General features: G+C 38.2%; 1 protein-coding gene across 4 annotated transcripts in view; it reads left to right on the top strand.

The window, feature by feature from the left end:
* The window catches only part of FBXO38 (F-box protein 38), a 110,396-nt gene that overhangs the window by 77,047 nt on the left and 17,887 nt on the right, over positions 1 to 15,462 (top strand). For 3 of the 4 annotated variants that reach the window (XM_020969108.2, XM_020969107.2, XM_020969109.2), the window contains 3 exons: positions 4,305 to 4,412; positions 5,206 to 5,385; positions 6,736 to 7,458. In XM_020969108.2, coding sequence (XP_020824767.1) covers positions 4,305 to 4,412; positions 5,206 to 5,385; positions 6,736 to 7,458 — 1,011 coding nt within the window. The remainder of the gene's footprint in view (positions 1 to 4,304; positions 4,413 to 5,205; positions 5,386 to 6,735; positions 7,459 to 15,462) is intronic. The other variant, XM_020969110.2, reaches the window with a different exon arrangement.

Raw genomic sequence — 15,462 nt, 5'->3', positions numbered from 1 at the left:
AAATAGTTGGAGGAATGTCTAGTGTTCATGGCTAGGCTCTGGCAATATAATAAAAATGACAATGTGAACAGAAGTAATTTACATTTTTAATACAATATGAACAGAAGTAATTTACATTTTTAATACTGTAATCAAAATTAGGAGATAATTTATAGATATAACTTGAGAAAATAATAAAATCTACTTGGAAAAACAAAAAGACCCAGAATATCAAGGGAAATGATGAAAAGAAGTAGGAACAAAGGGAGAATATAACTCCCAGACCTCAAACTATATTATGAAGCAGAGAGAGAAAATAGATCAGTGGAAGACTAAACAAGGTGGATTCAGAAGCAAGAGAATTCAACATCTCAGTGTCTGGTAAGATAGAAAACTAATTATCTCAGGAAAATCCTTGATTTGATGAACTTTTGGGAAAACTGGAAAGGAGTCTATCAGAAATTGGTCTTAGACTAACAGCTTAAACTGTATTCCATCATAAACTATAAATGGATATCTGACCTTAAATAGTATACTATGAAAAAATTAGAAAAGAAATATAATATATCTCTCCCAAGTATGAGAAGGTGATGTATTTTAACCAAACAAAAAAATAGAGGCAATTAGAAAAAAATAAAATAAATAACTTTGATTACATGGAACTGAAATGATTCTGCACAATCAAAATGAATATAACTAGGAGAAGGCAAGTGGCTAAATGGGAGGAAAAATCTTTGTATCACATTTATTTAATAAGGGTTTGGTATCCAAAATATAGGGGCAGCTAGAAGGCACAATGGATGGAGCAGCAGGCCTGGAGTCAGAAGACCTGAGTTCAGATTGACTTCAGACACTTATTAGCTGTGTGACCCTGGGAAAGTCATTTAACCCTATTTGCCTTAGTTTCCTCATCTGTAAAATGAGTTGGAGAAGGAAGTGGCAAACCATTCCAGTTTCTTTGCTAAGAAAACCCCAAGATCCTGAAGATTTGACATGACTGAAACAACTGAACAACACTTTGAAGAAATATAATTTCACCATTGGATGCCCTGAAAACCACAATTTAAAAAAAAAAAGTTTGGACACTTTTAAGAACTCATAAATGAAAATTTCCCAGTAGAACCAGAGAGCAAAATAAAGATAGCCTTCACCTATTACCCCCTGAAAGGAACTTAAAAAGTCCCAGGAATATCATAGCCAAAATCCAAAGCTTTCATATCAAGGGGGAAAAATACATTCATCTTGAAAGAGGCAGTTCAAGTTCCAAGAAACAGAGATCTTAGAATACGGTATTCTAAAAGGCAAAAGAGATAAGCTGAGTGTCCTACAAGGAGAAAAAAAAATGACTCTTTAATGAAATAGAGGACTTTCAAGCTTTTCTGATGAAAAGACCAGAACTGAGAAAGAACTTTGAAATACAAACAAAATAGTCCAGAGAAACCCACAAAGGTAAATTTATTTTAGCAATTGGAATGAGATATATAATTATACAATGTTAACTATTATAATAAGGGAGAAGAGATGCATGTCCTTTTAGACATCTTAATAGGGTATTGAGAATTGAAATAAGAAAAATAATGATTTGAGGGCATGGAAGGAATAGATTGTTTTTCTTTTGAATAGTTGAAGAGTGGAAAAAGAAGGGAAGGTGAGAGAAATACATTAGTGTAGAGAGGAGGGGAAATTGCTCTTTCTCATGAGTGGGGTACATAAAAGCACACAAACATGGAAAAGAAATGAGAGGGAGTTAGCATCAGATGAACCTCACTCATCTGAAACAAAGGAGAGTTGAATGTATACATGCTTGGTTGCTATAGAAATACATTAAACTCAAGAGGGGAAACAAGCAGGGATGCGAAGGGCAGGGATATTAAAGGATGAGAATAATACCAGGAAGCCAACAGTTACAAGTAAAACAAGCTTCCTGATCCTGAAGGGGAGATTAAAGATTAAAGTGGAACGGATGAGGGAGAAAGAAGAAAAGCAAAGGTTTAGAATCTGATGGGGTTAGCTTACATTATCTCCTAGAGACAAATAGGGAGTGGCTGGACAAATTATGGTAGATGAATGAACGGAATATTATTGCATTGTAAGAAAGTTAGAGATGAGACCATAGAACCCTAGGTAATATGTTCTGATGCAGAGTAAAGTGAGCAGAACCAGAACCATTGATGAAAAATAGCAAAGAAAAACAAGTTTGAAAACCTTAAGAACTCTTGTCAGTGCAATGAGTAACTGTTTCCAGAAGACCTTTAAAGAAGCAGCTTGCTATTCCCTTCCTGACAGAGATAATGGACACAGGATAAAGAAAGAGAAGAGGCTCCTGTGAGGCTTCGTTTTGCTTGCTTACGCATGCTTATTTCTTTGATGTTGTACTATGAGTTATAGCAGTTTTGATGACGCCCCTTTTTTCTTTCCCCAAAATAAATAGGGCCACCATAACATTTTTGAAAGTGAGCAGAAGAGAACGAAAGCATAGATAAGCAGGACAGTTTTGAAAGTAACAGCTAGAATTTATTATATACTTTGTCGTTTGTTCCACTTTTCATGCGTGAGTTATCCTTTTTAACTTGCTATATAATTAGCTTACTTAAAACTATGATGCTTATTTCAATTTCCCTTTGTCTTACCTCTAATATTGCTTATTCTGGGACCATGGTATTCCAAGATGAAGAGCCATATAGCATCAAAAGAAGATCATCTGTATTAAAAATATGAATGAATAAAAATTGGAGTCATTGATGGTTATAGGCCTGGCCTAAATGACCTGAGAATCTATGTTTGAGAATAGAGATAAAGTTAAATAGAATGAGGCTAAATAATAAAGGTGTTTGAATATCAGGTTGAAGAATTTGGACCGAGTCTGATTAGAGACTAGGAAATTCACGTCTCATTTTATTTATCATTATTTCAGGAAAGATTACTATTTGATAGTTTAACCAAGACCCTCCACTTTGATTACATGTTAACAATACGTGAAATTCTTGACAGCTTGTCTTTCCCAGAAATGTAAGACCAAAATTAAATGTTATCAGTTACTTGATAGGTACTAATTACTTGTAATGAAGATTTAAATTCAGATACATGATTTGAATTGACATTAGAAATGTAAACAGGATTCACATTAATTTGTTAGTTTGGTAGCCACGTATGAGATGCCCCTAAAACTGCTCTAAGGCTTTTGAAACATTCTGTATTATGCTATTTTTGGTTCTCAACTCTAGATGGCAGTATGGTAAACTATAGTGGCCCCATTTAGTATACACTCTCTTCTGGTTGAGCTTGTATGCACACCTTCACTCCCTCCTTACCCTCCAAATACTTCCAGCCATCACTGGGTCTGTGGTTATTAAGAGACATTCTGGAATAATGGCTTGATTACTAGTTTTACAATCATAAGTCCTCTATTCAAATCCAGGCTTAGTTACTACTCACATGGCCTTAGGCATGTTACTTCTCTGGGACTCTTTTTGATCTTTAAATGAAAATATTAGGCTAGAATATTTCTAAGGCCTCCTTAATCTCTAAATCATATTCTATAGTATCATATTAGAATCATTCCACAGTGTTTATTCATAGATGATTTAGTGAGTGGTAAAGGAAGAAGATGGGATTTATGGGTCAAGTTTGGAAGGGAATGTGACTTGTGCAGCTGGTGCCTAAAAATGTTTCTTCCTATTCCCCAGCCAGCCAGCTTTCTTTAGATACCTGTCCCTGACTTTGTTACCAAGTGCTCTTTCACTCTTTTATCTTTGCTGAGATTAGTCTCTGGATAACAATGAAGTCATTTTATCCTAACCTCCTACCTACAGGAAACCTTCTGGTCCTTGTGTCATTTGGCCACATCACATGCGGTACAAACTGTATTCCCTGCCAGAAGCACAGAGTCTGATTTGGAAGTGACCTTAGAAGTTACTCATCTACCCCCTAAATAGGAGTCCATTTCTCTCATTTCAGCCCCCGATATTCCCAACAAGTGGTCATCTAACCTCTGCTTGAAGACCTACAAAGATAGGCTGTCTCACCACAGGCTCTCTCACCATATCCTAAACTCATTCCATTCCATTTTGGGACAGCTCTAAATATTAGGAAGTTTTTCCTTATAACAAGCCAGAAATCTGCCCCTCTGTAGCTTTTCCTCCTTCGTTCTTCATTTTGCTCTCTGGGTGATAAGCCAGACAAGTCTAATCCCTCTTCCTACAGTGAACAGTGTGGAGCTGACTGCAGAGCTTTTTTGGTAGCATGATTTGATGTAGTACTTACATATTTGCCCCTCATCTTTTCATATCCCCTTGATCCCACTTTGACTTTGTCCCTCTTTGTAGCATTGAATGAGATGGAAGAAGTGCCTCAGGAAGATGGAGAGAGTAGAAATGAAGGCCCAGCTCATGGCCAGGCTGTTCTTCCCATGGAGGTTGATGAAGAACAAGCAGGTAATCTGGAGTCTCTCCCTCCCTTATTGTTAGTCCCTGACAAATAGATCTTAGTTACCGTTGATGACAGTGAAATGTTGCTATGAGTGACCACTCATTCTCTTGGCCTGTAGCCACTGAATGTATAACTGCTATGGTCTTTTCAAACTGAAACCTGTTGCTGCCTTTCTGTTTTAAAATTTTCCCAGTTTAAAATGAATGGCCTCCATTTCTCTTCCCTTCCCATGTTGACTGTTGTCGTAATGGGTCTTCAGATATCTTGTTAAATTTGATTAAATGTTTAAATGTCTCGTTGAAATGTTTTTGGTGACTGTGGTGTAGTAGAAAGATCATTGGGTTTGTAATTGGGAGACCTGGGTTTAAATTGATGTTTTGCTGCCTACGAGATGTGGTGCCTTGGGCAAGTATTTTATCCTTTCTGAGCCTCAGTCTTCTCATTTATGAAATGGGAACATAATCTTGCCCTACCTACCTTGCAGAATTGTTATGAGGAAAGATATTATTTGTAGACCATAAAACTATATAAATGTGCTGTTGTTAATAACAAGGATAATAATTTTAATAATAATACCTTTTTGTTCTGTTCTCCAACACGCCTACCAAATATTGGAACCTGTACAAGTTTAGCAGTCTTTCCATTACACCATGCTGCCTGTTAAACCTTTTGGCTAAAATACTGGTAAACAGATGCCAAGCAGTTCCTTGATTCATGACACTAAACCTATAACTAGAAAACAGCCTTTCTTAGACCATCTTCCTTGTACCATGCTTAACTACTTGCTTTTTCTTTTAGGACCCAGTGGTCTTCAGCCCGCTGCAAAAGCAACACCAATTACTGTTCACGATTCAGACAGCGAAGATGAGGAAGAAAATATGGGAGCCCCTGGAAACTGCATTGCTAAGAACAGTTCTCAGAACTTTTCTGACAAAGAAGACAAAATCAGAGAGCCTGTAGAATCCAGGCAGCTGCCAGGTGAATGGCCAGCTCCTATATTTGTATTATTGTTCATATTAGGAAATTTGGCCTGAACGAATCTCTAGCTAATATTTGTTGTCTTCCACTAAAATCTTCTTTTGACACTTTATGGTTAAAGCTGTACCAGCAGGCCATAAGCTCTGATAAGTGCTAGTGAGCTAAAACTATGGTTTATAAAATTTAGACAACTAGAACACACTATAAAACTGTGATTAAAAACCAGATAGCCTGACACCCTTCCACCTCCTCACACATTAACCCTCCCATCCATGTTAGAGTCTCACATTCTTGTCACCTATTCATTCAGCAAATATTTATCACGTGACTGATGTGTGCAAGGCACTAGGAGAGATACCAAGTTTAAATAAAGCCTAATTCCTGTCTTCATGGATCTGGCACTCTCATGGGAGGATCAGACATAGTTCTAAATAACAAAGTGCTATGTTAGGTTGGAAGATTAAGCTTATTTCTGATCAGAGAAATCAAAATGCTTCCCAGAGGATTTTTTTTAATTGGCCATTTAAAGATAGACTGTGCCTTCAGCAGATGGTGAAGGTAAGGGGGTATATTCTAGGAATAGGAATATGTGAGCAAGTCATGGAGGCAAAAGGGTTCCTGGCACATTTGGGGAGCAGAGTGACAGAGAGGGGGATCTGCTATGATCAGCTTGGGTGCAGTGTGGAGAGGATGAAATCCAACCTCAGATAGGGCTGGAAAGATAGACCAGCTCCAGATTGTGGAGGGCTATGCCTGTGTCAGGCAGAGGAATCTGCCCTTTATCTAGTCGGTGGTAAGAAGCCAGTGAAGATTTTTGAGTGGAGAAATGTCATGAGTAGATGTTGCATAAAAAAAAAATAATTCTGATAGGAAGGATGAGTTGGGGGAGAGGAGTGGATGAGGTAGGGGTGGAAGAGGCAAAAAGACCTATTAGGTAGCAAATATAATACTAATGAAGGGAAGGGGAAGTGAGTAAGCATTTATCTAGAGCCTACCATTTGCCAGGCAGTGAGCATAAACATTTTATAAATATAATCTCATTTAAACCTTATAACAACCCTTCAAGGTAGGTGCTCTTATTATCCCCATTTTGCATTTGAGGAAACTGAGGCAAATAGGTTAAGTGTCTGAGGTCATATTTGAACTTAGGTCTTCCTGACTCCAGACCCAGAACTCTGTGCACTATGGCACTGCCTAGCTGTCTCCTAATGAGAGACTGAGCTAGGATTGTGTCAGTGTGATTAGAGAGGAAGGAGCCAGAGTAGACAGTATACATTAAAGAGGAGTCCCTTTTTGTTATGAGTGGTGTTCAAAATCCTAACTGAACATTTCTTTTTCTTCTGTCATCAGTGAGTGGAAAAGGCAAGACGCCACTTCGAAAGAGATGCAGCTCCTCCCATCAGATGGGCCAGTTGAAGTCATCTTCCATTGAGGAAAATAGCTGTGAGAAAGGCTGCCAGGTCACAAGTGAACAGATCAAAGCAGATATGAAAGCAGCCAGCGACATGCCTGAGAAGAAGAAAAGCAAAGATGTGTATCCCAGTTGTGGCAACAGCCCAGGCTGTGTGGGCAACTCCCCCTCATGCAACGCTGCTCCTCAAAGCCCTGACTTTGTAAGGACCGTGACTGGCAACTCTGGTGAGCCCAGCACCCCAGCCCCAGACCCATCCCAGCCATGTGTCTGCTCTCCTTGTAAGACTGAGGGGTCAGGGGCCGGTGATAGAGAAAACTCAGTCTCCTCCCAGTGCTCCTGCAGTAGGTCTCAGGGACCACAAAGCAGAACTAGCAGATGTTCTGATGAGGAACGACCTTCCACCAGCAGAGCCTGTGTTGTAAATGGTCCCAATGGCATAGGATCAGACTTCTCCTTTAGGACTCTCCCACATGGTGGGTCTCGAAGCCCAGCCAATGATGAGAGGACTAATGGGAATGTCTATGGGGCCACAGGGGATGACAGGAGAGGAAGCTCCCAGTCTGAGAATTTTGAAATGGAGTATAATGAAGACTACCCTCGAAGACCTCTAACAAGAGCCAGGAGCAAACTCTCCCATGTACCACTGGTATCTGAGTCAGGTATGGTTCTGTTCCCAGCGTCTGCTGCAGACTCGGTAAAGGTTATCATCTCATTCATTAGCTTCATAAGTTTTCTAGCATCTGGCACGAGACACTTTGGCAGATGAAACTTGATTCTCTCATATTTTGAGGTGTAAGGATCTGGGATTATGTGAAGATTGTGGTGTAGTCAGAGAGCCTGAGTGCAAATCCCAACCCTATTATTACCTCTGGGACCCTTGACAGTCACTTTTCTTCTTTGGTCCTCAGTTTTCTTTTCTTTAAATGAAAGGATTAGGGAAAATTATTTCTGACGATCCCTTGTAATTCAAGAAGCCTTGGATCTTGTGATAAAATAGGTAATAGTTCTCAGAAAGTATTTGCAGTTCTGTTGACATAAAGAACTTAAATAATTAAAAGTTAAACTTTGAAGAAAGATCTTATTCAAGCTCATCATGGGCACAAGTACCTGGGCATTAGCCTAGGAAAAAATCTATTTCAGCAGATATTTATCAAATTCATACTGGGTATAGAGCCCTGAAGCAGACCTCAGGGCTGCATCTTCTAATTTAAAAAAAAAATTTTTTTTCATCACCTGCTGCCCTAAATGCCCATGGAGGTACAAAGTTGAACTGTCACATCATCCCTGATTTCATGGATCTCAGTCTTTTAAGGAGACTGTAACAGGAATATGGATAACTATAATGCTTAGTCAATAGTAAATGTGTTAGAGAAATCTAAGGTGCTGCATGAAATTCAGGGATCATGGCAAGCGAGGGGGATGGAAGGGGATAGGAGTGGAGAGAGGAGGGGAGGGGAGAAAAGAGACTGGAAAAGAGAAGTCATTACCAACATAGAGGGCTTCCTGAAGGTCAGGTGGCTTTGATAGGAATTTAGGTGAAGAGAAGAAAGGAAAGGTATTCAAGACATTAGTAAATGGCATAATAGAAGGTCATGGTTGGAGGAAAGGAGTGTAGTATATATGGAGTGAGGTAATACAGTATGAAGAAGGAATAGGGTCAGGGTAGGCTTTGAATACCAGGCTTGAAACACTACATTGTTCAAACTGGGGAGACATTGAAGGGTTGTGAGTAGAGGTTGAACAAGATCAGATCTGTTCGTTAAAGATTATTTTTTGCAGTGGTATTCAGAATGTTGAAAAACAGAGAAATTGTATGCCCTTCATTCCCCCCCCCCCCGCCAGTACTTATGTGCTCTTCTTACCCTATCCCCTATAGCCCATAGTCCCTTTTTGGGGGCCTAAAAAAGATGAGAGCATCCACATACCAATACTCTTTCTCCATGCATGTTGTATGTTTGCTGATGTTATAACTTCTGATTTACTAAGTTATGGGTGCCATGGTAGGTGATGGACTAGCGGTTAAATTTTTATTTTCTACAGTAATAGTGATTCCTATTTCCATAACCCTTTACAGCTATGACATGTTTCCTACATATTATCTCATTTAGTGCTCATTAAAAATAACCTGGGAGAGACAGGTCAAGAATTTCTATTCCTACCTTGAAGGAGAGGAAACATGGGCTTAGAGTAGTTTAAATGACTAAATGGCAAAGCAAGGACTGGAATCCAGGTCTAAAATCTCGAGCTTTTCCTACTGTACTGTTGTCGTGATGGAAATAATACAGTATGATGTCAGCCGTAAGGGGGACTTACTAACTTATATGTAATTCAAGGCCCAGGAGCTGTGACCTTTTGAATCACTAATACCTGTCAGATGAAAGCACGTTTGAATTTAAGCACCGATATCTACCTTGTCAGTGTTTTTTTGATTTATGGTTCTAATCAAGGCATTCCATATATCACGATCCTTTACAGTGGGATTATAAACAGGTGCCTAATTGAATAATGAGCATGCTAATTATTCTTGACTGTAGCATATACTTTTTTTATGTGCATGTTAAAATATATTGTTTTCATCTAGGGACCTTGAAATTCCTAACATCAATTCAGCATATGCCATTGCTTTGAAAATAAATTATTTTGTATATATTATTAGTATTGTTATTAATAATTTTTCACATTTCTGAAGTACTTTAAGGTTTACAAAGTAATTTTTATTATAGAAGACCATTAATATAGATGCTGAAGTATTATATATATTTTACAAGTGAGGAAACTGAGGTTTAGAGAGGTTAAATGGTTTGCCCACAGTCACACAGCTAGCAAATGATGACAGACCTCAAGCCCCAGATTTTCTGGCTGTAAATCCAGTACTCTAATATGCTTCAATGACTGATTGTGCATTCAAGTTTGTTTCTGATGTGTATTAATGTTAATAAAACAACTTTCTCTTTCCTCCTTTCCTATGATTGTCTGCATTTTCAAGTAAATAATTAATGGAAAAAGACAGCCCTACTTCTGTGGTTTGACCTGTCCCATGTCTCTTTCACTAGTCACAGTAAAAATTAAACTATTTTCTGGGGTCAGATATTACAGTAGTTTATTTGCATAGCACTTTAAAGTTCTCAGAGCAGCTAATAGGTATTGACTCTTGTTTTTAAGGAGAAAGAACTCCTAAAGCATTCTTAATACTTTAAAATGCTATAGAAGTAACCATTTGCACCCATGACTACATAGGCAGCATAGCTTTAAATTTATGGATAACTCATAAGGGAAAGAGCTTTGGATTTGGTCAGAAGATATAGATTAGAGTCCCAGCCTTCACTACTTAGAAGCTTTATAATCTTAACTAAATCATTTAAACGTATGAACTTGTTCCTTAATCTTTAAATTGGGAGTAACTTATTTTTATTATTTGGGAGAAGAAGCATGGTGTACTGTAGTTGAAGAATTTCTCTAGAGTGGAATCAGAAGACTTGAGTTGAAATTCCACAATTCTGTTTACTAGCTTGATGACCTTGGTCAGATCCTTTTTGTTCTTCTGCCAGGCAAGAGGGTTGGACTTTATAAGTTGTCTTCTAGCTCTAACACAGTGTCATTCTCTAGCATTAGCTCTGTAACCTTTAAAACAAGTTAGGACCTTATTTGCTGATCAGTTTTGCAAGGCTTTTCAGAGCAGAAATCTAAATTAATCGAGGAATGAACTTTTTCTAGTTACAGTATAGGCGTCTGTGTTCTTTTTGCACTTGATCCCCCAGTGAAAAGCAGAAATCTTTGTAGTTGTTTTAGGCCTTCTAAAATGTTAAATCTGTTCTAATCTTGTGGTGGTTTTGCTTTGTGAAAAATTAAAGTGTTCTTACGCATGACAGGGTCATTGGTTCCACTGTGTCATGTTTTCTTAAAAAAAAAAAACCCAGTTGTCCTTGAAACAGGAAGATTGGCAAAGACATGCCATTAATAGTAAATAAGCTTCTTATTAGAGGGGAAATCACACGGGGTATAGAGACAGCTTGGTGGCATAGTGTACAGTGTTGGACTTGGAGTCAGAAATACTTGAGTTCAAATCCACCCTCAGATTACTTACAAGCTGTGTGTTCCTGGGCAAGTCACCTGACCTTTCAGCCACTGTTTTCTTCTCAGTCTGTAAAATGAGGATAATCATAGTGTCTCCTTCACAATGTTGTTTAAACTCAAATGAGGTTAAAACACTAAATGCTAGCTATCATTTAGTACAACATGAAACCACCAAAAGTTGCCTCCATAGAAGAATAATTCAAGAATTTGAAGGAGGGAAAAAGTAAGGATTAATAACTTGTTTTACTTTTGTCTTATGTCTTGAAAAATACCCATTGTTTCAGACAGATTAATTTGGACTAATGAATGTGATTTTTTTTCCTGGTGGAGCTTGACACATAGAGCATCAACAAGAAGTGAAGGCCACTTAAATTTCGGAAATAAAAACAAAATCATCTGGCAGTGCGAATCAGTGACTTAGCTACATTGTAAAAGCCAAGAACATCCCAGACTCCCATTCCTTTATATAATAAAAGCATCTGTTTTCTGTGGTTGGGAGGTGGGAAGAATCCTACTTATGCAGAATATAAGCCTTGCTCCACCTTTATACACCTTACCGTTTATTTACGATTCCACAGGGCGAATATAGATGAATTTCTTCTAAGAGGCCTCGGTTCCAATAGAAATCCTAAAGCTGGTACAGTATGATTACCATAAGCCCGAGTAGTCACTTGCTCATCTGAAGACTTTTGTCTTTGACCTCTGAAGACCCAAAATCATTGACGTTGTTGGTCTCTTTGTTAGAGTACTGACACTTAAGAAATTAGTATTGGAAAGTTTTTGTGCCAACCTTGGCTATTCCTTAAGTGGTTGTTGTAGTAGTGGTTGGAGTAGGGACCTTTAAGGTCCCTTCCAAAGATAAGATTGTAACATGCCGTTTTTCTTTAAAGCAGGAATGGGGAACCATGTTTCAGTTGAAGATCATATATACATACACACATACACACATACACATACACATACACATACACACACAGCAATCCAGTTTGCACTATTTAGTGAAATGTAAAATATCAACATGAAACTTTTAAAATTAAGAACAATATAAAATGTTTTAATAAATATTTTTAAGTACTTCAGTTAAGTACTTCAGTTGGCTATACTATAGAATTGGAATATTCTTTGTTAAGGAGAGAGATAAAAGAAGACAGAAGGATAATAAAAAATGAGACATCTAGAAACCAAGTCATAGGAAGAATAACTGAAGAAGCTGGAGTATTTGGACTAAAGACATGAATTCTAAAAATACACATAAGCCCTTGGCTTCAAATACAAGAAAAAAGTGTTTTCATAACTAAAGCAGTGCAACAGTGGAATGATAGACCTCAAGAGGTATTGTGTTCCCGTGTCAGCTAAAAATTGATTAACAGCTTATAAAATAACTCCCATGCCTATATCACTTTACAACATGATTTTCCCTCAAGGACTTTGAGAGGAGGTATTGCAATTATTATCATCTCCATGAGGATTCTGAGACTCAGAGAAGTGAGTGACTTGCACCAAAGTTATATAACCAGGATGTGGCAGAAGAAGGACTTGGACTTCTGATGTAGAGTTCAGAACTTTTTCCCCTGGGCCAGGAGTTCTTAACCTAGAATGCATGAACTTGGTTTTGACTTTTAACTAGTTTGATATCTGTATTCTTATTTAATTGGCTTCCTTTGCAGCCTGTTTTATGCATTTAAAAACGTTATTCCAAGAAGGGGCCAGTTGATTTCCCCAGAATCTAGAAGGGTTCATGACATACAAGAGGCTGAGTCCTGAGCTCTTCTGCCACGTGCCTCTTGAAGAGACATTGTAGACACCGTTCCGATGCTGGGTAGGAAGAACTTGACCTTTAAGGCCCCTTCTAACTCATAGAGTCTAAGATGAACTGCCTTCACTTCTCTTTAATTCTCTTGACCCTAAAACACATTTATGCTAGCAATCTTGGGGAAACCCTGCCAAGGACCAAGGATTTCATGGTTTTTAGGAGCAGTATCCTAAATAGCCACAAGATGGGACTCTACCACTAAAGTAGACCCTTTGGTTTGAAATGTTTGCTAGCCTCTAATTTCTAGAATGGAAGATGAAAGTTTTTTTAAACAAGAAAAATGGTATTTCAAAAATAGCTGTACATTTCTAAAACATTTCATTTATATTATAGAAATTAGATTTTTAGGTAAAATTAATGAGCATCAATTTATATTATAGAATTTCTCATGATATGGACACGTAGTGTATATAGAACCCCCCCTCCTTTTTTTTTCCACCAGACCTGTGATTTCATCTGCTTTCAGTGAGAGAGTTCTACTGTTACTACAATTTGACACCTTTTCTGCAAGTTAGAATTTTTTAAAAAGGGAGCTTTCTGGGTCACTGGGAGCTTCACTGACTTGCCCAAGGTTACCAAGCCTCAGGATATTTCAGGGCAGGACTGAGCCCAGGTGTTCCTGTTCTCTATGTACTCCACCCCACTTCTACTCATATTAAACACTGTAGGTAGGTTTTTCCTTCTTTCCTCTCCCCCCCCAAAAAAAAAGGAAAGAAGCAATGTTAGTGAATAACCTCAGGGATTTTATATCAAGAATCTCTTGCAGGGGCATCTAGACCTTAGGTTTGGGTGATGGCTTACACACATCATTAGTCCAAGGCGATCGCTTCCATCTCAGTCTGGAATCCCTTTTATTGCTTCCTAAGAAGGCTTTCAACCATAGATTTCTAAGTATCATCACAGAAGTTAGCTAAATAATTGTTTGGTTCCCTGAATTTCAAAGCTAAACTCTGTCCTTCCTTTCCCAAAAAACGATAGAAAAAAAATCCCACACTGATACATTAACTATTTATACCTTTTTATACTTATTTGAAATATCTCTATCTCCAGTGGCTGTCTTCTCACCCTGATCCTTTCATCTGCTATAGCCTTCCCTTTGAGGTTTTTCTTATTAGTTCCTTTTTCTCTCCTGCTTTTATCTGGTAATATACTGAATTAGGGAATGTTGTTATCCAGATGTTGGGGGTGGGGGAGGGATTGCTGTTCACCTAAGGCTTTCAGAAGAAAGTCATCCATATGTTCCATACTAAAGCATTCCATTCACTTAAGCATTTATCTGTAGTGCAAGAGATTTGGGAAGACAGCATTGTGTAGTTGAAAAGTTGCTGGATTGGCAATCTGAAAGACTTGAGTTCAGATTCTGACTCTGATACTTAGGAGCTGTATAGCTGTGAGTGCATGCCTTAACCCCTCTAAACCCGTTTCCTCTTGTGTTAAGTGGGTATAATACATGTAGAATGTATTTCACAGATTTATTGTGTCATAGGATCAGAGACGTAGATCAGAAAGGGACCTTAAGAAACCATCTAGTCTTTTCATTTTAAAGATGAGGAAACTGAGGCACAGAGAGGTTGTGACCCTCAGAGGCTGGTGTGAGGCAGGATTTTAAATCCACGTGTTTTTCAATCTGCTACACCAGGATGCCTCTATGAAGTAATGTTTCAAAGTGTCTTGGAATCTGTAGTGCATCATGTAAATGAGATCTATAATTGTTATTATTACTATTGGGAATGCAAAGACAGATATGAACTAGGCCCTGTTCTCAGAAGAGTTTGTAATTTAATAGGGGAAGAAAAGTGTAGACAGATAACTGATGCAAGGGAAAGAAAGATAGAAACAAGAAGACTAGATAAGCAGAGTACAAGAAGAAATTGGAGGGGAGAAAAGTAACATTGACCTGGGGAGCATCAAGGAAGAGGACACTTGTGAGCTGGGTCCTGAAGAAAGGGAGAGACTTCACATTAAGATGGGATTTGGAATTCCATTTCAGGATTGTATGGGATGAGCTGAGAGGGGGACCATAATGGGTGGGACAAGAATTGGGAGAATAGGAGGCCTACTAAACAAGTGAAGGAGAGTAACATAAGATAAAACTAGATGGGGTGGGTATGAGAAAGTATTTGGAGGTACTGCAGGGCATGTTTTTTTTTTCAAAAGGATTCTCCTTTCCACTACAGGGAGTTACTACCTTGATAAGAAAAAACTGGAGTTTGGGATCTTGTAATTTACTAAGACATCCGTGTCTTTTTTTTATCGAATCTTAGTCGCTTGTGATTATGGACAGTTCTTTTCAGCATCTTCAGTAACCTTATAGTGAAATCCTACTTAAAGGTTATTATATTTAGGCCAACTTGAAAAACACTGAGTAATCACAACAACAAAGAAACATATTATTTCTCTCGATCTTTCTTATGCGCCTGTGAGCTCAGTGGTCAAGGAATGACATTTTTTTCATCTCTCAGATACCACCCAATCCTGGACCATCATTCTTGTATGTAAAGGAAGTAGGACTAGATGACCTCAAAGACCTCTAATTACAACTCTCAGATTCTATGAACTCTAGTTATATAGAATCTCATCATATGGTACATTTGCATCAAGCTAAATGGTACTTTAAAACTTATGTTGTGTGTCTTTCTTGGGTTCCTTGTGAATTGTAGTATATTCCTTTTCTTCAGTATAACCAGGCCATAGAGTGTGTGAAGGGAAGCAGTCTATATTAAACCTGGAAGTGTAGGTTGGAGCCATGTTGGGAAGGACTTGAAATGTCAAACAC

Source organism: Phascolarctos cinereus, unplaced genomic scaffold (genome assembly GCF_003287225.1).
Source record: "Phascolarctos cinereus isolate Bilbo 61053 unplaced genomic scaffold, phaCin_HiC Scaffold_2;HRSCAF=192, whole genome shotgun sequence".
In the NCBI taxonomy this organism is placed as follows: domain Eukaryota; kingdom Metazoa; phylum Chordata; class Mammalia; order Diprotodontia; family Phascolarctidae; genus Phascolarctos; species Phascolarctos cinereus.
Note: the sequence above shows the minus strand (reverse complement) of the source record. Positions and strands in the feature narration are given on the sequence as shown.